This window comes from Haliotis rubra, unplaced genomic scaffold (genome assembly GCF_003918875.1).
Source record: "Haliotis rubra isolate DU_JTF1 unplaced genomic scaffold, ASM391887v1 Scf565, whole genome shotgun sequence".
NCBI classification, from domain to species: Eukaryota; Metazoa; Mollusca; class Gastropoda; order Lepetellida; family Haliotidae; genus Haliotis; species Haliotis rubra.
Window position 1 is genome coordinate 387,629 of NW_025767263.1, and position 27,595 is coordinate 415,223.

Genomic DNA, 27,595 nt, shown 5'->3' on the forward strand with positions numbered 1-27,595 from the left:
TTGAGAGAATATCATATGGGTTCATTATGGAAGTTTCTTCATTCACTTTGTGACATAATAACTGGATGCCCTGAAACAATTCTGTTGTGGGTCTTCAAAAACTTGTTGACCTTTCAAACAAAAAACATGTCCACCTTCAGGGTGAGACAACTCAACACAAAAACCCTAATGTCATAAGTATATCAGTACTTTAAACTATCCCCAAGTGGCAGACATATAGCTAACTACCAAGCTATAGATTTATATATACCATGGTGCTGATGTGAATACAGCACCAGCAGGCAGCAAGGGTTGGGAGCAGCATGGCGCTGTTGCCTACCTGCTACATCACTGGCTACCATATTCCCGTGAAGGTCCGTGTTAGAATATTGATCTTCAGTAACCCATGCTTGTCTTCAGTAAACCATGCTTGACACATGTCATTGGTTTCCCAATTAAGCGCAGATCAATGCTCATGCTGTTGATCACTGGATTGTCTGGTCCAGACTCGATTATTTACAGGCTATACAGTGATACCCCAGATACCCGTATCCGGAAACCTGGTCCGGTCATTTTGTATAAACCAATCGTCGTAAGTTATAAAAGTGACTATCTATAGCGGATTGTTCCCGGAGTTAAATTTTGTCAAACCAACCGGTTAAATCAACTAAAATTGACTCATTATCCTGCATCGATCTTCCGCTGACAAGTGCCCAGCAGAAAGGTCTGCTAAGTATTGATTAGTAGACCTGTCTGACACAGAGTGATTTGTAGTTGGCAAATCAAACCAACCATCCCTGCAAATATTACAATGGCAAAACAACTAAGTACTAAGAGGTAAATAATCTTGTCTAGTGATGTTTAATTGCAAATTTGATGTCTCTACTGACAAAGTTGTCTTCTGTTGTTTGTTCACGCGAAGTGATATGATGTTTTCTTACCCCCGGACAAAAGTTTGACTAAAGTGTAAATCATGAAGATAAGCCGACCCCTTTCTACACACTGCTTTTTAACCTCAAAATTCAGCTTATAAACGGTAATATACAGTAAGCCTGGATGACAGAAATCCAGATGTCCAGATATTCAGTTATCCGGACGATTTACGTAAAACGAATGTGTCGCCGGGTCTCACTGTAGCTGGAACATTGCTGAGTGCGGCGTAAAACTAAACTTACTCACTCACTCATGAGGTAATCAGGAACTCACCTTGAAGGAGTCGTTGTTGTAGAAGCGGTCTTCTATCTTAGCACCCTGTACAGAGGGATCATGGCCAGTTTCTGGAATACACAAACATTCAATCAGAAAAACAAACAAACAAACAATGCAAAAGCCAAGCAAAGTCTACTTCACTACACAAGTTCTGAAACAAATTTTTGTTTCTTTCAATCACAAAACATGGCGGGCATGCTCACTAGTCTTTACTTCAAAACACTAGAAGTGTGTAGTCACACTTGTCATCTTGTCTCAACCGTCGTACACGATTAATACACACGAGCAAGTGTGTTATACGGCTTATACGAGTTTCGTATCAGGCATGTGGCACACTTGATGGTGTAATAATTTCATTATCATTCATTTTATTCCTGTACATTTGTGCAGTAAAACATGGTAAGTGAGTGTGACTGGCCTGTTCATTGACGTCATGTTCAATTGTTTAATGACGTCACAGACGACGAAACACAGAAACAATGGTTGCTTGGCAAAAGTGCACATGTGCACATATGGTATATATGACACTGGTTATATTTCACCACATGGATAATAATTGTTATTCCTACACCAACGAATGTGTTGTTTAGGAATCGATTTACAGATTTATGTTGAACACTGTATATATACTTAGTGTTCCCTCAAGGCATTTTTAACAGGGTGCATCACCCTGCTCTTTATATTCGGTGCCCTGCCCTTTTCATTTAGTGCCTTGCCCTTCTTTTTAATACAATAATTGATAATAACACTTGGTGGTTTTTAGTTTCTATTTCTCTCAATCTGTCATTGCATGCACCTTTTGGAATAAGGGTGCCCCTTTTGAAATTCTGGCTCCCTGCCTTTTTTGGATCCTGGGGGAAACAGTAATGTTTGTGAAGATGTGGATGTGTGTATTTATATAATGCAAAACTTTTGTGTCATCATCATCATCATCATCATCATCATCATCATCATCATCATCATCATCATCATCATCATCATCACACCCTAATCACCTCTTCCGTATCATCATCACCATTATCCCCCTCCTCCTCATCATCAGGATCATCATCATCATGACAATGCATGTGAAGTGCATGTCTAACAACCTGTATGAAGTCCCTGTAATGCCAGCCCATTATTTTCCAAGCAGGTTTAAAGTGGGAACAGTGTTTGGAGTGTTCATAATAAGGGACTGTTCATAATGTATGGCTAGGGTGGGGTGAGGTGATGATGATTTTTATGGAGAAGCATGTACAATGTGAATGACCCCCTTAAAATTTATGTACAAAGTAAGTGACCCCCTGCATGTCATGTACAAAATCAATGACCCCCCTCCCCCTCCCATAAGTTTTAAGCATAATTTTAAAATATTTTTATGTACAAAATTGCTGACTCCCCTGGTGCATGTGTACAAACTTGCTGACCCCCCTATATCCCCAGAACAAAATGGGTGACCCCTCTAAAAATCGTCATCACCCCCCCTAGCCATAAATTATGAACGGTCCCTAAACAGGCAGTGTGGGAACAATTATCCTGTCAGTTTTCTGAACTATCATATACTACACAGTATTCATAGCTTTTGGCTGTTGGAATTGTGCCAATTTTCATTTGCCAGAGGGGTACAATAGAGTGGCTTAAATTGCTGACTTTGCGATTAGGCGCCTGACTCTGAGAGTGTTGGTTGGGACTCAACCTAAGAAAGTACTAGAATCTGTACTTTACTGAGAAAATGTAATCCCAAATATAACATGCTATATCATACCCAGATGTACTGGTAGTCAATAGCACATGATTCATATGCAATGCTATCTACATTCCTGAAAATATATAGCTGGGATCACTGCTGCAATGTTGGAGAAACTGCCCCACCCCATTATCTTAGCTGCCCCACCCACCACCAGCCACCCCATAGGCTCAGCTGTCCCTGTCTCCCACAGGGAAATGGTCTGGGAATGTTTGTGAAAGATGAAAAGGACACACTGTTAATTATCCATTAGCAGTAAATTATACATTGAAGGGATTCAAAGACCAGTTAAGCCGCCCTGATGATACCAAGCATCACATGATTTAGTAATTCATAAACCAAATCGATCACCTTGTTGATGAAATCATCTGAAACCCCTCAGCTACAACCCAAGATGGACACAAGCATAAACATGTTCGGGCTGGAGGGCAAGTGCTAACTTCTACAGATTCAGAAAAGATGAAGAGCAGTTATCTAACTGTACATAAAAACATCAACCGATTAAGCCTCTCAAGTGCATTCATTGGACGAGACTGTGCAAACTGAATATTAATCCATGGTCCGTGATTACACAATGCCATTAAGAAAGTGGTCAAATGTTATATTTGAAATTACACTTTTGTAGTAAAGTACAAATTCTAGTACTTTTTCGAGTTGAGTGAGTGAGTGAGTGAGTATGGTTTTATGCCGCTTTTAGCAATATTCCAGCAATATCACGGCGGGGGACACCAGAAATGGGCTTCACACATTGTACCCATGTGGGGAATCGAACCCGGGTCTTCGGCATAGCGAGCAAACACTTTAACCACTAGGCTACCCCACCACCCTTGAGTTGAGTCCCATCCGGGATTTGAACCCACACCCTCAGAGTCAGGTACCTAATCGCCAGCACACAAAATGGAAGTCGCGGTGGCTGAGTGGGTAAGGCGTCTGACTTCGTGTGCTGGCGATTAGGTGCCTGTCTCTGAGGGTGTGGGTTCGAATCCCGGATGGGACTCAACTCAAAAAAGTACTAGAATTTGTACTTTACTAAGAAAGTGTAATCCCAAATATAACATATGTTAAATCCATTGGTCCCTAAATCCCTCACTGCTGTTGCAGGAAGTTATATAAGCTTGTTACAGTGACCACTCATTCCCTATGTCCATTACAGTGAAGTATCATGAATGTTCGAGCTGGATCACAGCTTGGAATAAAGGTGAGGTGACTCTAACCACTACACCACGGAGGCGGTCAGCTTGGAATAAAGATGTACAATGTCACCAAACACTTGATGGTAGCACTGAAATCAGCTGTTTATCATGACAATCAAACAGTTTGTCAACAAGGCTGACAAACCAACACACAGCAGGGTTTTACATAGCTCTTCAAAACTGGGAGTCCTTGGGAATCAGGGCATATTTATTTGAGAGTCCATTTCAAGTCCATCAATTTGCATGAAATCAATGATCATGGAAGCGTCCCATTTGATAATGATTATGCTATAATATGTGTTAGTTTCAATGTCATTAGAATAATGATTGTAAACAGAATGTTTACATTTTTATATGGGATATCATTACAAACTCAGAAAGTTCTTTCCAGAAGAAAATTATATGCGTCCAATACGGAGGAATCATGCGTCCTGTAAACCCCTGCAGACACTTGTATTGTACCATGAGTGGAATTAAACCCAGGACATGAATGTGAAAACACAAGCACAAGCATGGACTACACAACCATATATTTAATACCCATCCTGTTCTGGACTTCAAGGTTTGTTTGTTGTTGTTTTGTTATGGGGGGGGGTTCCATGTTTTTATTCCCAGAATTATGTTTAGAGACTTTACCTCAGTAGTACAGTACAGTAAAGGTAGCTTCATAGTATACAAGTACAGTGTTTCCTTGATCACATTGTCAAATATCATGCTGTATACACAAATATGTAAAACGGTCAAACTAAGCATTATACGTTTACAGATTTTACCTCAGCAGTACAGTACAGTACAGGTAGCTTCTTAGTATGGACTTCAAGTTAACCTGAATGTCAAGGACACAAATGTCTTTCAAGTGTCTCGGGGCACTCATAAAGAAGTTTAGATGAGCCATTTGGCCTTAAGTATACCATCAAGAAAAAGTTTGATCATTTTTAAATGTGGTGGATGTCACTTCACTGAGTTTGTCCCAGACTTTTTCCTGGTGATTGATGATTATAAGCCATTTGAGTTCCTACATCTCAGGGTTATGTTGTTAATGTCCTTTCTGAAGCTTCATGGTTTACATGTGTTTGTCCAGTTTACATGTGTTTGTCCGGTTTACATGTGTTTGTCCGGTTTACATGTGTTTGTCCAGTTTACATGTGTTTGTCCAGTTTACATGTGTTTGTCCGGTTTACATGTGTTTGTCCAGTTTACATGTGTTTGTCCAGTTTACATGTGTTTGTCCGGTTTACATGTGTTTGTCCAGTTTACATGTGTTTGTCCAGTTTACATGTGTTTGTCCAGTTTACAGTTTACATGTGTTTGTCCAGTTTAAATGTGTTTGTCTTGTCTAGTTTACATGTGTTTGTCCAGTTTAAATGTGTTTGTCTTGTCTAGTTTACATGTGTTTGTCTTGTCTAGTTTAAATGTGTTTGTCTTGTCTAGTTTACATGTGTTTGTCTTGTCTAGTTTACATGTGTTTGTCTTGTCTAGTTTACATGTGTTTGTCTTGTCTAGTTTACATGTGTTTGTCTTGTCCAGTTTACATGTGTTTGTCCAGCTTACATGTGTTTGTCCAGTTTACAGTTTACATGTGTTTGTCCAGTTTAAATGTGTTTGTCTTGTCTAGTTTACATGTGTTTGTCTTGTCTAGTTTAAATGTGTTTGTCTTGTCTAGTTTACATGTGTTTGTCTTGTCTAGTTTACATGTGTTTGTCCAGTTTACATGTGTTTGTCCGGTTTACATGTGTTTGTCCAGTTTGTCCAGTTTACATGTGTTTGTCCAGTTTACATGTGTTTGTCCAGTGTTTGTCCAGTTTACATGTGTTTGTCCAGTTTACATGTGTTTGTCCAGTTTACATGTGTTTGTCCAGTTTACAGTTTACATGTGTTTGTCCAGTTTAAATGTGTTTGTCTTGTCTAGTTTACATGTGTTTGTCCAGTTTAAATGTGTTTGTCTTGTCTAGTTTACATGTGTTTGTCTTGTCTAGTTTAAATGTGTTTGTCTTGTCTAGTTTAAATGTGTTTGTCTTGTCTAGTTTACATGTGTTTGTCTTGTCTAGTTTACATGTGTTTGTCTTGTCTAGTTTACATGTGTTTGTCCAGTTTACATGTGTTTGTCCGGTTTACATGTGTTTGTCCAGTTTACATGTGTTTGTCCAGTTTACATGTGTTTGTCCAGTTTACAGTTTACATGTGTTTGTCTAGTTTACATGTGTTTGTCTTGTCTAGTTTACATGTGTTTGTCCGGTTTACATGTGTTTGTCCAGTCTAGTTTACATGTGTTTGTCTTGTCTAGTTTACATGTGTTTGTCCAGTTTACATGTCACATGTGTTTGTCCAGTTCACATGTGTTTGTCCAGTTTACATATCACATGTGTTTGTCCAGTTTACATGTCACATGTGTTTGTCCAGTTTACAGTTTACATGTGTTTGTCCAGTTTACATGTCACATGTGTTTGTCCAGTTTACAGTTTACATGTGTTTGTCTAGTTTACATGTGTTTGTCTTGTCTAGTTTACATGTGTTTGTCTTGTCTAGTTTACATGTGTTTGTCCAGTTTACATGTGTTAAAGAACAGTCAGCAGTGGCTTCATACTGTAATAACAATTATACTGATGATGATGATGATGAGGATGACGACAATGATGATGATGACGATGATGACTAGATGAAACAATACGTGGCAGTGGCTTCATACTGTAATAACAATGATATTGATGATGATGATGATGATGATGATGATGATGATGATGATGATGATGATGATGATGATGATGATGATGGAACTGACAAATGATGCTGCTGCAGCTGATAAGAAGAATAATTTCCAAGGCAGCAGAGATCATATAGTATACCAACTCTGCCTTGGACACTAGATTATGTCTTAAGTGTACTGCACTTTTGTAACATTTGTAAGACATTTAGAAACCCAGTATGCGTATTTGCTCCATTCACTTCATGACTTGTACACAGCGGGCAACCTACTTTAGTTAAAAACCTGGATCCACCTCAGGTCAACTGAGGACCACCATACAAACCATCATACAGACACACGAAATCAATGGACAACATAAATGTATAGTTGTCTATTATACGATGCAGTTCACAAGAAAGTGGCCCAATACAAATAGCTCCATCATCATGTACAGGACATTATAACGTTTATAGAATTCCTAAAATAAAGGTTTGATGTGAAGCTTCAGACAGCTGATCCAGCAAAAGATCACATTGCTGGGAAGAACAAAGAGATTTACAAAGGGCAAATCTAACCTGATTTTAAGGAGGAAGGCAAGAGTTGCTACAATCCTATTAGGTACTGCAATCAATAGTAATGGACTTCTATACAGGGATATGCTGCTGGTTATATATAGTCAGTGCTGGATCTGACTTGACTGAAGTCAGTGTTCCAAATTAAGCATGAGAAGGGTCCCTGTGATAACCCTAATGTCAAAAGTTAAAAGATTTTTGAGTCAACATCAGAGGACAATGAAGGCCCCATGATTCCTTTCATCTAAAACACTGATTCTGTTAGCTGGAGTGAGTGAGTGAGTGAGTAGGTGAGTGAGTGTGAGTGAGTAGGTGAGTGAGTAGGTGAGTGAGAGAGTGAGTAGGTGAGTGAGTGTGAGTAAGTAGGTGAGTGAGTAGACTGGGGGGTTTGTGTGTAGGTGAGTGAGTAGGTGAGTGAGTGTGAGTGAGTAGGTGAGTGAGTGTGAGTGAGTAGGTGAGTGAGTGTGAGTGAGTAGGTGAGTGAGTGAGTTGGGTTCAAAATTGCATTTTATCAGTTTATCTATTTTGGAGTCAACATCAGAGGACATGAAGGCCCCATGATTCCTTTCATCTAAACACTGATTCTGTGGCTGGAGTGGTTAGAGTGAAGGTGGGTTCGATTCCTGACCGTGACGCACCAAAAGACGTAAAAATATGGTACTTGTTGGTCCCTGCCTGGCGCTTGGCATTAATGGGTACAACATGAGTCAGTATAATGTGTCTGAGTGGGGTATTCATGCTTCACTGCGGCATGGTATCTCAGTGGGCTAGCACTATAAAACCAGCTTCAGTCTGGGCTAGTACAAGCAGCCGCACATACACATACACATGCATGCACGTCGTCACATGAGCGAAATATTCTCAAGCACGACGTTAAACCCAATTCCAACACCACCACCTTTCATCTAAAACACTGATTCTGTTAGCTGGAGTGAGTGAGTGCAAGAGTGAGTAGGTGAGTGAGTGAGTGAGTGAGTAGGTGAGTGAGTGAGTGAGTGAGTTGGGTTCAAGATTGCATTTAACAGTTTATCTGTTATATAATGGCATGTTAGCATGTCTGTGAAGAGCCTGAAGTGATATGAGGACTCGGATGTTTCAAAAGCATGGTTATTCTGCTAACAAGGTGGTTAAGACGTTTGTTCATCACACTGAAGATCTGGTTCCATTCCCCACATGGGTACAATGTGCTGCAAATGCAACTACGTATTTCTTTGAGACATCGGGAGTTGTTACCTCCTACATACTGCTTTATCACCATACACCATACGTTTTTATATTCATAAAATTGGCGCAAAACCGTACTCATTCTCTCACTATTGTGCTGGGGCGGTGGGGTAGCCTAGTGGTTAAAGCGTTCGCTCGTCACGCTGAAGACCCAGGTTTCGATTCCCTACATGGGTACAATATGTGAAGCCCATTTCTGGTGTCCCCCGCCGTGATATTGCTGGAATATTGCTAAAAGCGGCGTAAAACTAAACTCACTCACTTACTTTTGTGCTGACAAATTTTTAAAGCTCAGGGCAAACAGGGATCTAAACACATGACTAAAGGTTTCCGCTACACCCATGGGACACAATTACTGAGATTACAAGTAGGGTCATTAGCTGACCTGTCTTCCTACCGCCTGGTGTCCCCCACTATGATATTACTGAAAGCGGCCTAAAACCTAACTCACTCACTCACTCAGGGCTCGATTGAAGAGAGGTTAATCTACTTGCACCAAGTGCAACCTAAGATAAAAACCTAGTTGCACCAGCCAAATTCCAGTTGCAACGTAGTGTGTTAAAACGTCAGAGGTTTTGGTGCACATAAACATATTTCCGTGATGTAGTACCTATGAAACCACAGCAACACAGAGACACAGCTGATCCCTGTTTACAAGAGCTGTCATAGCCGAAACGTGTATGTGAATAGAACATTGTAATTTACGTTCTGTTCCTACCAAAGCAACTTTAAGTTATTATAATTGCAGAATTTCAATCAATCTGATTCAAATCAGTAGAAATATACACATTCAAAGCAGCCTGTAAGGCTAAACAATGATATTCTCTTTACAGGTGTCTATGACGATTAAACCTTTTTTGATTTTTCCTTTGACTGGCATAATTATTCAGATGAATTTTAGAAAGAAATCATATTTTCACATTTTAGTTCTTGACATATACGAAATATTCAGGAAAGTTGGTTGTTTTGTAAACGATCGCATGCCTTGCACTGGCAAAGGGCCAACAGTGGACCATAGCATCTTGGATGGTACAATAATTGTAGTCCCATTTTCAGGTCAAAAATTGACTTGGTGCATATTCAAGACGGTAACAGACATCAATTTGAAAACGTTTTGACAGACATTAAAGACAGCAGCAGACCCAAAGTCTGACCCATTAATGCTTCAACACTTTGCACATAGGAAGATTACAAGTCACAGTACGAAAATATTATGACAGAAACCCATTTCCTGTGAGAAGACCAGTACACTAAAAGGTTTCAGTCAGACACCAATAATCACCTTGAGCCGTACAGATACGAAATCTGTTTACAACATACTGATGTGTAAATACTGTTGGATCTCCTCGGAGGGTATCCCTGCACTTGATCAATGCTTAACGATACTGTCTGTCTTGTCACAACACATGTTTGATGGAGTCTCCCACATCGTTAACCATCATCTGATATCGACATGTCAGACTCGGCTCACTCCTTCTGTCAGTGGAGAGCCCAGACTGGCAGTTACAGGAAGGTCAATCAATCTAATACATCGTTACAATCTCCTTATGTAAGGAGTCAGTTATGGATGGAAACAAGCAGGAAACTGGTGTGAATGGTTGTGAGAAAATGGTTGTAAGAGAATGGTTGTGAATCAATGGTTGTGAATCAATGGCTGTGAGTGAATGGCTGTGAGTGAATGGTTGAGGAAATGGTTGTGAGTGTATGGTTGTGAGTGAATGGTTGTGAGTGAATGGTTGTGAGAGAATGGCTGTGAGTGAATGGCTGTGAGTGAATGGTTGTGAGTGAATGGTTGTGAGTGAATGGTTGAGAAAATGGTTGTGAGTGAATGGTTGTGAGTGAATGGCTGTGAGTGAATGGTTGAGAAAATGATTGTGAGTGAATGGCTGTGAATCAATGGTTGGGAAAATGGTTGTGAGTGAATGGTTGTGAGAGAATGGTTGTGAGTGAATGGTTGTGAATCAATGGTTGTGATAGAATGGCTGTGAGTGAATGGCTGTGAATCAATGGTTGAGAAAATGGTTTTGACTGAATGGTTGTGAGTGAATAGTGTGCGAATGGTTGTGATAGAATGGTTGTGTGTGAATGGCTGTGAATCAATGTTTGAGAAAATGGTTGTGAGTGAATGGTTGTGAGAGAATGGTTGTGAGTGAATGGTTGTGAATCAATGGTTGTGATAGAATGGCTGTGAGTGAATGGCTGTGAATCAATGGTTGAGAAAATGGTTTTGACTGAATGGTTGTGAGTGAATAGTGTGCGAATGGTTGTGATAGAATGGTTGTGTGTGAATGGCTGTGAATCAATGTTTGAGAAAATGGTTGTGAGTGAATGGTTGTGAGAAAATATTTGAGTGAATGGGTGTGAGCGATTGGTTGTGAGAAAATGGTTGTGAGTGAATGGTTGTGAGCGATTGGTTGTGAGAGAATGGTTATGAGTGAATGGTTGTGAATGATGGGTTGTGAGTGAATGATTGTGAAAGAACGGCAGATTCATGAGTGGTTGTAAGTGAATGGTTGTGAGGCAACTAAGAAACATACTTTGTTGTTTAATATCACACTCAGCAATATGCAGCTATATTACTTCAGTCTGTAAATAATATAGTCTGTATCTCACAATCCGGATATGACTTTCAGTAACACACACGCACGCACGCACGCGCGCACGCATGCACGCAAATAAATAAAACCAAAACAACTTCAGCATTCCTGGACACATCATCATGTTGCAGACATTGTAGACACAGCATTGTTTGTAGAAGGTGGCCATACAAAAACTAGGGACAGGTAATGACAGACCAGAGCATCCTCCGGGCTGACGTGATTGGCGCCATCTACTGGAGTAGTGACAAAGTTGTTAATTGAGGAAAGTTGACGAGATGACACGCTATCAACCAAGCCATTGAGCCTGACCATTCCATCCAATAAGTCACCTCTTATGATCAGCTAGGTTCCTGGGGACAAACTATCTCAGAATTCCCAGTGATCCACATCGGCTTAGCGTGCTAATCCTGATTTATATAAACACGGGTAACTCATTTTATGACATATTTCTAACAAAATATCAAGCTCATAAATTGAATATTTTTTGGACTAACACGCAAATTCATTCTCAAATGATTTGGCCATTAGTGCACTTCGACTTTTCAAAAAGTGTGTGCACACTCAGTTGAAAGCTTGGAAATCCGAACAAAGGTTGGATATTGTCTGAAATATGAAAGCTCTTTATGCACTCTTTGCATTACCCCCCTGGGATCCTTGGAGAAATCAGTCCACAACAACCTATACTGTAAGACGTGATGTAATGGTTATGGTGATCACCATGGTGACCTAAATGTCTCCAATGATATCTCCAAACCCACATGTTCCTATTAGATATACAAAAATCTACCACTTCTTAAACAGTTGAAAACAGTTGAATTTATGTAAACTTGAAAGTTTCCTTTTTTTACAGCTATCCGTCTGAGCTACTGACACTACTAAGCCACTGACCGGACTAAGCTACTGATTAAACAGAGCTACTGACCCTAGCTACTGAGTTATTGATCTACTGACCCTAGCTACTGAGTTATTGATCTACTGACCAGACTGACCAAATGCCCATGTCCATACTGTTTGCAATTTAACATAGATTTAAATGTATACTGATGTAGAAAATGCATAGTGTATAGCTGATCTGTGAGTGAGTGGGTTTTGGTAAGCCATGTGGGAACGCCAGGAGAGAACAGTATCAAGCAACCTCATTGTACAAGAAGGCTCAATAGACTGATAGCCAAGCGGGTGGGTTGACAGTGTTTCACCTTACCAAACAGATGCATGGAATATTTCTTATTACATTAATCACTAGCTTGGGAGGATCCAGAACAGACAAGGTGTCCAGTAAGGTGGCTGAATACATTGTGGGGTAATTGGGTTTAATAGCATTTCAACTAATCAAAAGTGAGTGAGTGAGTGAGTTTAGTTTTACGCCGCACTCAGCAATATTCCAGCTATATGGCGGTGGTCTGTAAATAATCGAGTCTGGACCAGACAATCCAGTGATGAACAGCATGAGCATCTATCTACGTAATTGGGAACCAATGACATGTGTCAACCAAGTCAGCGAGCCTGACCACCCGATCCCGTTAGTCTCCTCTTACGACAAGCATGGGTTACTGAAGGTTCATTCTAACCCGGACCTTCACGGGTCAACTTATCAAAAGAGCCCAGAAAGTTCCTCACCATATCAATCACTTGTTCGTCAGGCAGACACCATAATATACACACACTAACTGGCATAAAGAACCTGTGAGGTTTGTCAAATAGAAGGCAAGGATATTTCTAGTGTGATCTTGAAAAGAAGACTCTTGCCAAACATGACTTATGGATTAACAGTCCATGAAAGAGAAAACATCTGTGATAACAGATCAATAACTCAAACAACAATCTGCCCAATTGCCGGCAACAGACAGTCAGAAAGAAATGATTTCCTTCACAAGCCAAATCGTCCATACAAAAGCAACACAAAACCAGCCTTCATAACATCCAATTACCAAAATCATAAAACCATCAAAAGACTTCTTCTAAACAACTCCGATTTACTCCAATTACACCATTAACCACAAAAATCCACAGCCTGACCTGGCGATGAGAATCCCAGTTCGCTCAGACACACAAATTGACCACCCTAATTTCTTTGGTCTTAGGAATCTGTTTTTAATTTGGGCCGGAGCAATGTGAGTATTTGGTTGAGAACTAGTGTTGCTTAAGCCTGATTGCCCGTAGTGGAGGGTTAATCATGAGATCAATGTCAACCATTAGCTGAATCAATCTGAGGCTGAGCTGGGACTTTGATCGCTACGACATCAAGTCGGGCAACTTCCTTTGGATCCGTACCCATTGGCTTTTCCACGGCTGAATCTGACGGTGGCAATTTGAAGTCATACATTATGCTCGAGATTTGGTTTGTCTGTCAATGAAGCAATTTTCAAGCTATGGACTTGGAAGGAAGAGAGTGAATTTTGTTTTGTGCTGTAGTCAGCAAGAATCTAAAATGAAGGTTGATGTTAAACTCAACTCATTTACTCAATGAAATGTTCAAGACTAATATTACTTCAGACTGGGGCGGTGGGGTAGCTGAGTGGTTAAAGTGTTCGCTTGTCACGCTGAAGACCCGGGTTTGATTCCCCACATGGGTACAATGGTGTCTGGTGTCCCCCACCGTGATACTGCTGGAATATTGCTAAAAGTGGGGTAAAATCATACTCACTCACTCACTCACTCACTTCAGGCCATCACCAACATAAATCCAAACTGGGAGAAACAAAAAACATCCAACCTCATCCTTTAAAACCTATCCATTAATTTAACTCCATCCCATTCAGAATCACCCAGAAAAGTCAATCTGATTAAACCATTGATCGGAGACACTAATCAGACCCACTCAAATACATGCCACCACTGTACTATGTCACTTTTTAAAAACAATCCTAGCGAGATTAAAAACCCAAAATTTTCAGCCAAATAATTTCTTCCTCCAGCAGGACAGACAACCAAAGACCATGAAAACAGAAACTGAACTAGATTATCTTTAAAAATAATTGGAAAGTTTGAAGAAATGTGAAGATCTTCTACTTTCATGAACAATCACCCTCAGCCCGACCATTCATTGGTTGGGAACAACATCAGAAGGCTTTAGTGTCTTTATCTCCAGACTCTGGAGCTTTGAGAGGATGTGCTGCAGGTGGAGCCCCTAGCAGGTGCCCCTCTTCTGTCCATATCCCCTGTAATCTAACTATTGTGTTGTGAGATGTCTTTACCCTTCTACTTAAGACATCAGTCACTGAGGGGCCATGTCAACAGTCAGAAGTCAGTTTTCAATGCTTCTGTTGTGAGGCTGCAGTGTTGAAAATCTAAAGAAATGTTAAAACTGGCCTGAGATGAAACCTTTATAAGAAACTTGAAGACACAAAAACAATTCAGGAGCTACTGTGTTATTGCTTGAGGGCTCAAATTCTAGGATCTTATGCCATGAAATTCTAATTTGACAAATCATGTAAGTCTTCTCAGGCATTATAGAAGTTGAGTTGATGAAGACTGATGACAATTATTATGGATATACAACTTCTTTTATTGTGAAAGGCAATGTTTCAACATAGATTCTAATGTCGTTGTAGAGCAAGTGATCGCTTTCATCATTCTTCTAAATCATGTGATCGCCTTTCACAACAAAAGAAGTTGTACATCCATAAAACTTGTCATCATTCTTCTATATCATGTAAAGTTAGAATCATGTTGTCTGTGCTGTGAGTTGCAAGATGGAAACCTTTAGCAGAGGGTTTGCAACCATGAGATGAAACTTTTCTTCATGAAACCGAAAAGAAAACTTCCGCCCGGAGAGCGGAAGGTCGCGGGTTCGATGCCCGGCCGCGTCATACCAATATATATGGTACTTGTTGGTCCCTGCCTGGCGCTCGGCATTAATGGGTACAACAAGGACTGGTCGGCTCGGAGTCAGTATAATGTGTCTGAGTGGGGTATTCATGCTTCACTGCGGCATGGTATCTCAGTGAGCTAGCACTATAAAACCAGCTTCAGTCTTGGCTAGTACAAGCAGCTGCACATACACATACACACGCATGCACGTCGTCATGGAGCGAAATATTCTCAAACACGACGTAAAACCCAATTTCACCTCACCTCACCTAAAAGAAAACCCTTCTTACTGTGGTAATAGGGGTACAGAATCTCACATTCTTTGTGTGAATTTAAACTTCAGTGTGTGTTAAACAAGGTACTTTTTGTCAAAACATTAAAATACAACATTGAACTTATTAGTTGAACTTGCCTATTGCCAAAAACTATGAACTCATTAGAATTGGTCTTTAGTAACCCATGCTTATCAGCAGAAGCAAGTAACGGGATAGGGTGGTCAGGCTCACTGACTTTGTTGACACCAAAAACATATCCCAATTGAGCAGATCGATTCTCATGCTGTTGATCACTGGAGTGACTGGTCCAGACTCAATTATTTGCAGACTGCTGCGATATAGCACATGTGACACATGTGGTCTCACCTTAGGCAAGTGAGTTTGTTCAAAATTGTCTCTGTTCACCCAGCAGGAAAATGGGTACCCGGTGGAAAAAGTCATATGACTATAACCTTCTAGCGCCTAACAGGCAGCTTGGGTTATCCAGAGTAATAATGTGCTGTGCCTTGATTGTTAGCGCTATGAGAATACCTAGTGTGGAGTTTGGCGCTATATAAATGGACACATTATTATATAGCTGGCATATTGTTGACCAACCAACGAAAAACTCTGACTACATAATGCCATGTTGGAAGTGGTCAAATGTATACCCATAGTCAAAGTCAGGCACGGAATCGCAAGCACACAGTCAGCAATCTAACCCACTCAGCCAAATGGTTGTTTAGATCACATACTTTTCTCAGTAAATTACAGATTTAGTCCTTTTGGGGTTTGAGTCCCATTTGGCACTGAGAAATTGTAATCCCAAATACAACATATGTTACGTTTCACCACTTTCTAAAAGGCCTTGTGTATGAATAGCTTTGGCCATGGAAGCCATATCAATACACACTTGTCAGAGGGGTACACAAAGTCTGTGATCTTGACTAGCAGTTTCACACTTCTATTTTGGTGGTGGCTGAGTGGGATAGATCTCTGACTTTGTGTGCTGGTGATTAGATGCCTCACTCTGACAGTGTGGATTCAAATCACGTCACGAAAGGGACTCAACCAAAAATGTATTAAAATCTGTACTTTACTGTGAAAACGTAACCCCAAATATAACATATGTTACATGATACCACTTTCTAAAAGGAATTGTGTATTCAAATCTTAAAAGAAGTTAACCTGTATTTTTAAGTGGGTGAGTGAGTTTGGTTTTATGCCAATTTTATCAATATTCCAGCAATATTATGGCAGGGGGCACCAGAAATGGGCTTCACACATCTGTATTTTTTAAAGATGATGACCACCCAAAAAAATCTCATTACCCTACGAGAAGTCTCTCTACGTTCTTCCAATTTCTCCATGAATAGTTTTCCCCTGAAATGATCTCTCCAATTTCTGACACCTTCCCTCCATCCACTCCAAGTCCTATAAACATCACTAATGACTATCATTGTTTGGGAATGTTTGCAGGATGGGAGTGTTGACACTTGAGATCTTTCCACTGCCCCCTGGAGGGTGCAGACCGCCAGTTGTCCACTAGTCTCTGCAAGTCCACTACACAATCACCTCACTGTGGAACTAATGTGTTGAGCTGATGAGGTTTAACATTCCAGAAAAGCAGGCTCCACTATTCATGGCTTTCTTGCGAGTAAATTCACACCATGCATATTTTGTGTAGGAGGGATTTAGCTTGTTTTTCAGGAGCTGACATTTGGCAAAGGGATTTAGTTTTTCAAGAAGGATATTTGGCAAAAGAGGCTTAAAATTTTCAAGATGGAATCTGGACTTAATTATGAGTATTCCTCACTGAGAGACCCTACTTCCAACACATGGTTGTTTGGGGCTCAAAAGTCTGTGTATTCCCTGGAATGGTGTGTTTGATATAATGTGATGCTTAGGTGTGTATTGTGATTGATATGCTCTGATACAGTTGGCTGTCAAACTGACATGCAGCAACTGTTTTCTTGTTATTTCTTGTCTTGTGTTGTGTGTGTGTGTGTGTGTGTGTGTGTGTGCGTGTGTGTGTGTTGCATGTGTGTGTGTGTGTGCACACATCTATGTGTCCCAATCCACCCAGCTGTGAATGTGTACCTCGTTAGGATGAGAAAGCCCCACAATAACTCAGTGCGCCTAGGTGGCTCCATTTGTTGTGTACTCCCCAAGGAGTTGAGATTGATAATATGATGTGCTGTTGAGATTGACATCCAATGATCAAGAAAAAAATACCAGTGCCTTGAACATGCACTAGTTCCCTGGATATCTACGCTATATAAATATCCTATAATAATAATAATAATAATGTTTAATGCAGGCATGATCTCTTCAGACTGTGAGGCCCATGAATCCCAAATAAGGCTGACATTGTCCAAGAAGGGATGATGGATGAAGATCCTAAACACATAGACTGACACAGTGGAATGGAGACAGAACAGTGCTCTGCCCTGCACTGACAGCAGATTGGCAGTCCCTCACAAATACAGTGTAAATATCAACATGGAAGCAAGGTATACAATGAAGACAAGTGGGGGCACTCAGAACCTATTCTGTCCAGTCCCTAGGGACTCAAGCATGGTGTACTCAGAACCTATTCTGTCCAGTCCCTAGGGACTCAAGCATGGTGTACTCAGAACCTATTCTGTCCAGTCCCTAGGGACTCAAGCATGGTGTACTCAGAACCTATTCTGTCCAGTCCCTAGGGACTCAAGCATGGGGTACTCAGAACCTATTCTGTCCAGTCCCTAGGGACTCAAGCATGGTGTACTCAGAACCTATTCTGTCCAGTCCCTAGGGACTCACGCATGGTGTACTCAGAACCTATTCTGTCCAGTCCCTAGGGACTCAAGCATGGGGTACTCAGAACCTATTCTGTCCAGTCCCTAGGGACTCAAGCATGGTGTACTCAGAACCTATTCTGTCCAGTCCCTAGGGACTCACGCATGGTGTACTCAGAACCTATTCTGTCCAGTCCCTAGGGACTCAAGCATGGGGTACTCAGAACCTATTTCTGTCCAGTCCCTAGGGACTCAAGCATGGTGTACTCAGAACCTATTCTGTCCAGTCCCTAGGGACTCAAGCATGGTGTACTCAGAACCTATTCTGTCCAGTCCCTAGGGACTCAAGCATGGTGTACTCAGAACCTATTCTGTCCAGTCCCTAGGGACTCAAGCATGGGGTACTCAGAACCTATTCTGTCCAGTCCCTAGGGACTCAAGCATGGGGTACTCAGAACCTATTCTGTCCAGTCCCTAGGGACTCAAGCATGGGGTACTCAGAACTTATTCTTTCCAGTCCCTAGGGACTCAAGCATGGGGTACTCAGAACTTATTCTGTCCAGTCCCTAGGGACTTGTAGCTTCAGGGTACTCAGGCAATGGCAACAAATTATCGTCACCCCATATCCTTGTCCAAATGAGTTCAAATAGGTGATGTGCCCCAGATGTGATGTGCATCTTTGGCCACAAGGGCTTGTAACACTAAAAACTTGCCATCAAGGTATATACTGTCACTGACGGGGTCTTAGTACTATATAAAAGGAAAGAGATGTAACGAGGTCAACACACCAGGTTTGTTTCAGGGCGAATTCAACAATACTCACTGTATTTATCCCATTTAAAGTATGCACACATTTCAAGCCAATAGATTTACCTACAAAATGAGACAGCACAAAAATCGAAGCAGTACTTTGGGAGCTAGGGTCTTCGGAAGCTCGAAAAATCGTGATTTCTCGATTCCGAGCTTAAATCCCTGCTCAGAATTTGTAGCGGTAACTCACCCATTTTCTTGTTTATTTCACAGTATACACATACGACATTCACCAAAATATGTTGAACTGATGGCGCCTGTCAGCGACTAGTCGCCATTCTTTTGGAGACACTTACATCTCACTGTCATAATGAGTTTACGTACATTTATTCATCGCAAACAGAATTGTGTCGTGCCCGTTTGCCATTGTCGACCTTGGCCTTAACCTGCCCTGCACTGAAAATAGTCAGCGATTTGATAGGACATAATTTAATTTTAGCCAATGAGCTCCCTTGCGGCAGACTCAGAGTGTGCTGAACAGATCGATGGCAGGATGCACATGTATAAGTGAGATAGTTAAAGTTTGTGTAAACACAGACATACACTCCCCAATCTGCTGATCAATGCACATGTATCAAACCAGTGAGATAGTTAAAGTTTGTGTAAACACAGACATACACTCCCCAATCTGATGATCAATCCACGAATACAAGAAGGTGACAATTTCAACATAACTGACCCCATATTTTGGACAAAAAAAGTTTAAATACTGCAAAATTTGGCACATGTACAAAGTCTCTCACTGGGCTGTGTAAACACTTCAAAGAAATTACGCGGAATCTTGGCAAGAGCAGATTCTGGAGTGTATATCAAACTGAATAGACTTGAACAGAATGCATAATGAGGCCATGGCCATGTGCTGTCTCCTTAGAGTTGTATACTTCCCAGGGAGTTTGAAAAAAAATTAAAAGCATACTGATCCATTGGCCTGGGTACTATTGGTGTTAGCACTTTTAGCATGCATCAATGGACAATCAAACACACATGGGAAATTTCCAGTTATCATCATCATCTTCATTATCATCATCATCATCATCAAATTCATCATTATCACTGACCATGGATATGGTTATATGTAATTTCATGTTTTCTACACAACTCAGACTGTGTAAGTCAGTTTATTCACCAGTGTGAAGCAATGCGGCTGAGAATTATGGACAAAGTCAAATCATCAAATAATAAATAGAACGCAATCATTAGTACATAAGCACCTGTTTGACATATTATGTCTTGTAGCTCAACATTTTGAAAACTAGAGAATGCTTTCCTCTTTACCCTGTGCAAGCTGCTCAAAATGAAGTGTTGAAAAAGTTTGACCTTGAGATAAAAACTTCCTTCCTGCTGGGAACTCTCTACATGATACAATACAACACAACTGATCCACACATGATGGCCTGTCCGATCCATGACACAGATGCCTTAATTCTAAATCATGTCTGACATGGCATAAAACACACAGCCAGAGACTGATTAGATCAGTATTACATGCATCCCCTTCAATCAGAGGTCTCGGCCCTGCTGCACAAAGCGATCGCAGCACTACGACAGTCATAAGTCTATGTTAAAGTATGGGAGTTACGATCATCTTTGCTCTACGACAGTCATAAGTCTATGTTAAAGTATGGGAGTTACGATCATCTTTGCTCTACGACAGTCATAAGTCTGTGTTAAAGTATGGGAGTTACGATCATCTTTGCTCTACGACAGTCATAAGTCTATGTTAAAGTATGGGAGTTACGATCATCTTTGCTCTACGACTGTCGTAAGTCTATGTTAAAGTATGGGAGTTACGATCATCTTTGTTCTACGACAGTCATAAGTCTATGTTAAAGTATGGGAGTTACGATCATCTTTGCTCTACGACAGTCATAAGTCTATGTTAAAGTATGGGAGTTACGATCATCTTTGCTCTACGACAGTCATAAGTCTATGTTAAAGTATGGGAGTTACGATCATCTTTGCTCTACGACAGTCATAAGTCTATGTTAAAGTATGGGAGTTACGATCATCTTTGCTCTACGATAGTCATAAGTCTATGTTAAAGTATGGTCATAAGTCTGTGTTAAAGTATGGGAGTTACGATTCTTTTGCTCTCGACAGTCTTGTTAAAGTATGCTCTCACAGTCATAAGTCTATGTTAAAGTATGGGAGTTACGTCATCTTTGCTCTCTCAAGTCTATGTTAAAGTATGGGAGTTACGATCATCTTTGCTCTACGACAGTCATAAGTCTGTGTTAAAGCATGGGAGTTACGATCATCTTTGCTCTCGACACAGTCATAAGTCTGTGTTAAAGTATGGGAGTTACGATCATCTTTGCTCTACGACAGTCATAAGTCTATGTTAAAGTATGGGAGTTACGATCATCTTTGCTCTACGACAGTCATAAGTCTATGTTAAAGTATGGGAGTTACGATCATCTTTGCTCTACGACAGTCATAAGTCTATGTTAAAGTATGGGAGTTACGATCATCTTTGCTCTTCGATCGCTTTGTGGAACTGAACCCTGAACACCAGAAATGAGTTTCACACACTGTTGATCACTGGATTGTCTGGTCCAGACTTGATTATTTCCAGACCGCCGCCCTATAGCTGCCACAGTGCCTCTGTGCTCAGACAGAAGGTGAGGTGAGGTGAGGTGAGGTGAGGTGAGGTGAAATTGGGTTTAACGTAGTGCTTGAGAATATTTCGCTCATATGACGACGTGCATGCGTGTGTATGTGCGGCTGCTTGTACTAGCCCAGACTTAAGCTGGTTTTATAGTGCTAGCTCACTGAGATACCATGCCGCAGTGACAAGACGACCAGCCGACATAATCACAGGGCTTGACCCTGACCCCTTTCTGTCATCGGGCAGTACTTTTACATGATGGACATGACAACATTTGTGTCATACACGAGTCTCTTCGGCTCTGTGGTGGACTGGGTCTCAAGACTTTAAAACATATCACATGTGGAGGGATTTTCTTCGCATCTAAATAAAAAGATTTGGCAGGCACACTTTTAAATAGTTGTCTTGGACTATTTTAATTCCATATTTACTTCTATTCTCCAAATGGTGAGTGAGTGAGTGAGTGAGTGAGTGAGTAAAGTGAGTGAGTGAGTGAGTGAGTGAGTGAGTGAGTGAGTGAGTGAGTTTAGTATTACGGCGCACTCAGCAATATTCCAGCTGTAGGGTGGCGGTCTGGAAATAATCAAGTGTGGACCAGACAATCCAGTGATCAACAGCATGAGCATCGATCTGCGCAATTGGGAACCAATGACATGTGTCAACCAAGTCTTTAAAAGGACTTTAAAAAGATGGTTCTTCTTGTTATCCTGCCTGGTGCTGTGGATCAAGGGTATGAAACAAAGATTTGCCAGCTCAAACAAACAAGTAAGCACCACACCATATAAGCCTCCACGATACTGATCACAAGGACACACAGTCAGCGTAGACTTCTCGCAATGCTTAATTCCCGTCATCATTGATTTTGCTGCATTCATGAGGCAAATGATAAATAATTGCTGATAATTTGTGGCAGTTTTATTGGCAAAGTGTCTGGGATTCGGTAACCATGTTCTTATCTGAACCAATATTTCAGTGCGTGGACCACCATATGGTGAACCTTCAGGTCAAGTGAACTGGGGCCCGTTTCATAAAGCTCTCATAAGCCTAAGATCTCGTTACTTTTCTGTAACATTAGGAGGTCCTATGCTGTAACATAGGAGATGCGAGATGCTTCTGGCTTACGAGAGCTTTATGAAAGGGGCCCAGATCTCACTGTTCAGCCCAGGAAACAATGAGATCAGCTCAACTGGGAAGGTAAACGTTTTCACATTTTAATATTTCATACTTCATGACAACTGATTCTTTATCATTGATAATAATTTAATATTTCCTGTTTTTATGATACTCAGGCTGTAACGAATCCAGCAGTAGGTGAATACACACAGTGAAAAATACAACCCCTAATTGTAAGTGAGTGAGTTTGGTTTTACGCCGCTGCAATATTCCAGCAATATCACGGCGGGGGAACACCAGAAATGGGCTTCACACATTGTACCCATGTAGAGAATCGAACCCGGGCTTTCCGCGTGACAAGTGAACGCTTTAACCACTAGGCTACCTCACTGCGTCCCCTAACTGTAAGTCTTTGACTAGTGTGATGGTATCAGTTGGCCCAGACAATGTATTCATTCATAAGACTGTCCATTCATAATGCTAGGTCCCAATCCACAAAGACCCGTGAAGATCCGGGTTAAAATATATCTTCAGCAACCAATGCTTGTCGTAAGAAGCAACTAACAGAATCGGGTCGTCAGGTTCGCAGACTTGGTCGACACATGTCATCGTATCCCAATTGCATAGATTGATGCTCATGCTGTTGATCACTGGATTGTCTGGTCCAGACTCGATTATTTACAGACCACTGGAATATTGCTGAGTGCGGCGTAAAACTAAACTCACTCACTCGCTCACAAACATGAGTTTAGACAGGGTGTGAATGAAATACTAAGTATTATCTCACAAACTTAGGTTTTATGATGTTACATAGGTTATATGACAAGAATCCGGGTTAAAATATATCTTCAGCAACCAATGCTTGTCGTAAGAGGCAACTAACAGAATCGGGTCGTCAGGTTCGCAGACTGTTGTTATATAGCTCAAATATTGCTGAGTACAGCGTTAAACAACAAACCATCCAGCCGATCCACAAAAGTCTATAGCCCTACAACATCTGTAAGCCTATGATAAACTATGGAGTTACAACAGATCGTAAAATTATTAACGCTTTGTGGGTTGGGACCGTCTTTAAACGGGTTGAGAAACTTCAAATGACCAATACCCACATCATTACAGTAGGAACCCTGACAACACAGGCTTACCACAGGGGCGGAAACAAATCCACCAAGTTACAGTTGAGAAACTTTAAGTGATAATTACTGCACTTAAGGTTCAGTTGACGGAGTGGTACTAGCTGTCGGAGGTGACAGTTGCTAGGTATGGTCAATACCAGCCATGACAACTAAAACCTGAAGAGTTTCAGCACATAATTGCATGATTTCTACCAGTTCCCTAGTCATTCTCCATGTTTTATTCACAATCTTGTTATTTGTCTAGAGAAGTGAGGCACTTGTGTGTAATTTGATTTTATGGCTGTTTGCAGATGCAATTACACATTTCCTGGAGACATGGGGAGTTGCTACCTCCTAGATATGGCTTTTTCATCCGAGACCTTGATTTTTTTATGTCGTGGATCTGATGTCAGACTTGGCAGTGTAGTTCAGAGCGAAAAACCTCACGATATCGATCACACAGATTGGTTAATGATTTCAACTTGAAACTTTCAAATGGCGAGTGATTAGCCTTGTGGTCAAAGTATTCACTTACAGCGAAGACCTGGGTTTGATTCCCCACATGGGTACATGTGTGAAGGCCATTTCTGGTGTCCTCTGCCATGATATTGCTTGAATATTGCTGAAACATAGGCAGATCCAGACTTGGGGTGCAGGGTTGCACAACCCCCTTTTGTCCTGAAAGTTTATTAAATGACCATTGAAACTCTCGTGAAAACATGTAAAATGAACTGTGCACACCCCCACCCCACCCCACCTCCTTTTCTCAAAAAGCTGTATCCGCCCCTGTAAAAGTGGTGTAAAACCATACTCACTCACTCAAAGACTCAACGAGTTAAAGAATTACGATGTATTGTCACATAAGCAGGATCACAGCAACTACGACTTTGTGATGTTGGGATAATTTAGGAATTATTTTTCATATGTTTGATTGGCATTTTAGAAGTTGATAGATAAAAGAAAAGTATAATACTTTAAGGATAAAAACTATGGCATTTAGCCTATGGTATACAACAGTGTTCACGAATAGTGTCTGACCCTCGGACAAATCCGGCAGATTCGCCAAAGGTCTGATAGAAGTCTACAACCCACCAGCCCCAGTGTCTGAGTGTATATTTCACAATGACTTTGACTGAAGTTGTTATATGTGACATGTGACACTTGTTTGCTGTTTATAAATCTTATGTTTGCCAATAATTTCAATGCCAATTATAAGAAATGTTAAATCTGAAATGTGTGTTTGGTCCTGTGAATTTTCAATGGGTCAGACAGACATCTGAAGCTTACATACAGGACCAAATGTCCTGTTACTTTGAAACACCATTCGTGAACACTGTATACAACACGTATATCATGTTCTGCTAAGGCATATCATTTACACCATTACAGTATTGTCAAATAGTTCCCAGTATACTGGACATTATTTTGAATTAGTTAGGGTATGTGACTTGACCTCATTAATGGAAACAAACTATGGGTCATGATCTTTTAAGACTGCACAGCGCAACTAAATATTGTAATTCAATTAATTCTTTCTTTTATATGTCACGATACGTGGATAACATTGTCTCCATCAAAGACCTCACGATCTGGTGTCTTCTACAGACTATCATGGTGCTCCTAATGTTCGGTGAATCATCACAAGCCTAATCACTTTCGACAATCCTCCATTGTGTTATACAGACAGACACCAGCCTATACTCAGCATCCATCAAAGTCCTGACCTGGGAGTGCCTGCACGGTCAAGTGGATTGAGTCTAACTATAGAGGTTTATACAGAAAGTGTGGGTGGGACGTTATTAGCAAAACAATGATTGTTTGTTGTTTATTGCTGCTCTATGATATCGACTTTTAGGTGTGTGTGTGCGTGCGTGCGTGCGTGCGTGTGTGTGTCAAGTGGACACCCCCTGGGCTAATCTGGGACAAGAAAATTACCCCTCTGCCAGAACAGATAACAATGTTCCTTGATCAGTGGTCAGATGATTGCAAGGCCTACACCATAGCTATAGTATGATATTATCACACACAGACCGTGAAACACGATGGAAACTTTCAAGGTGGTCCACATGGCCCAAGTTGAATAATTCAGTACTACTGTGCAATACTATGCACTCTGTTCATGCAGTATTAGGGGCGGTGGGGTAGCCTAGTGGTTAAAGCATTCGCTGGTGATGCTGAAGACTTAGGTTCGATTCCCCACATGGGTACAGTGTGTGAAGTCCATTTCTGGTGTCCCCTGCCGTGATATTGCTAAAAGCGGCATAAAACCATACTCACTCATTCACTTATATTGATCTGTAAATGATCAAGTCTGGACTAGACAAACCAGTGTTTGATAAAATGAGCACTGATCTAAGAATTTGACATGCATCAACCACCAAGTCCTGTTAGTTGCCTTTTACAAGCATGCGTTGCTGAAGATTAATTCTAATCCAGATCTTCACGGTTGTTATCAATATGTGATCCTCACAGCTCCTGTTGTAATGATGCATGGGGTGGCGGGGTAGCCCAGTGGTTAAAGCGTTGGCTCGTCACGCCGAAGACCCGGGTTCGAATCCCACATGGGTACAATTTGTGAAGCCCATTTCTGGTGTCCCCCGCCGTGATGTTGCTGGAATATTGCTAAAAGCGGCGTAAAACCAAATTCAGTCAGTCAGTCGGTAATGATGCAAACACTGGTAATTCCAGCTACCTATTAAATCTAGAGGGCAAAGCGTCTGCAGTGACACCCAAAAATCAGTTTGATTCCAGGCTGATTCATACCCAAAGATGTTTAGGAAATAAAGTTCGCTCTACCCCAATGTGTTTTGTAATAAAGTATAGTTTTGCCCTGAACTATTATAATTAAAGCACGAGGACGGTAGTTGCACAGGGCTAACTGGTGCGCTGTTCTATTGATGTGTCTGCCCCCCTACGTTAAGACGAACGTTACCAGAAAAAAACAAATGATAACAGTTTGATGACGGTTTACGTTCGGATTAAATATCTTCTCTGAATTATTTTAATTACATCTGTCATTAACGTAAACCATATGGGGCAATATGAACGTCGCATTTCTACTACCAACGTAAGTTTAGATCAGTACATCCAGATGAAGCTGAGTAGTCAAGCGACATTCCACGATTGCATGGTGGGAATGTAAACATTGCAAACATTACCGTGTCGCTGAAAACTTGTGAGTCGAATTGACACATTTTAAGCGTCGTAAAACATAAACGTAATGTTTCCACCAGTGATGTTAGCTGCGTGAAGCAACTGCAAACCAAGAAACGGGATGCAGCGGGTAGTTTACTGTAGGGGGCCGTACAAGGCGATGACAACTGACATGCATCGTGACGTCACTTACATTGTGACGTAATGTAAAATAATTTGATTATGAGGGGCGACACTAGAATGGCGCAGTGACGGGATAACGTCATTCAATTGTTACGTCATCAAAAAACTCTACCTTTATTGTCTCATAATGTATTTTTTTTTCGATTGTTCTAACTGCTAGGCATCTTAGAATTAAAGATACTTCTACTTTTACTGCCTGGTGTTAGTCAATATGAGGTAAGTGAGTGAGTGTATGGTTTTAAACCACTTTTAGCAATATTCCAGCAATATCACGGCAGGGGTCCAAGAAATTGGTTACTGTGGCTGAATGGGGTATTGATTAGAGCTACAGCAAAAACACTATGCAGCGAATACGATACGTCCGCTATAGTCAGTATACTGGGTGTGGTCTCTATGTTAAACTGACGCATGGTATCTCAGTGAGAATCACCATAAAACCAGCATAAACCTGGATAAGTACAAGCCCCACATATACACAATACGAAAGCAATAATCTAGACATAACATCAAACCCATTTCACTTCACATCATCAGACCTTGAATTATCTCAATATTCGTGATAAGGAAGAGAGCAAGAACACAC

The 27,595-nt window shown here is 40.9% G+C and overlaps 1 protein-coding gene and 1 long non-coding RNA gene across 10 annotated transcripts in view; one reads left to right on the plus strand and one right to left on the minus strand.

Annotated features, from left to right (window-relative positions):
• The window catches only part of LOC124254125 (triadin-like), a 310,850-nt gene that overhangs the window by 60,508 nt on the left and 222,747 nt on the right, over positions 1 to 27,595 (minus strand). For all 9 annotated transcript variants that reach the window (XM_046688007.1, XM_046688005.1, XM_046688003.1 and 6 more), the window contains one exon: positions 1,186 to 1,256. In XM_046688007.1, the coding sequence (XP_046543963.1) occupies positions 1,186 to 1,256 (71 nt within the window). The remainder of the gene's footprint in view (positions 1 to 1,185; positions 1,257 to 27,595) is intronic.
• On the plus strand, positions 20,348 to 21,502 carry LOC124254128. Its single transcript, XR_006892396.1, has 3 exons — positions 20,348 to 20,406; positions 21,294 to 21,331; positions 21,492 to 21,502. It is a non-coding gene; the product is annotated as an uncharacterized LOC124254128 (long non-coding RNA).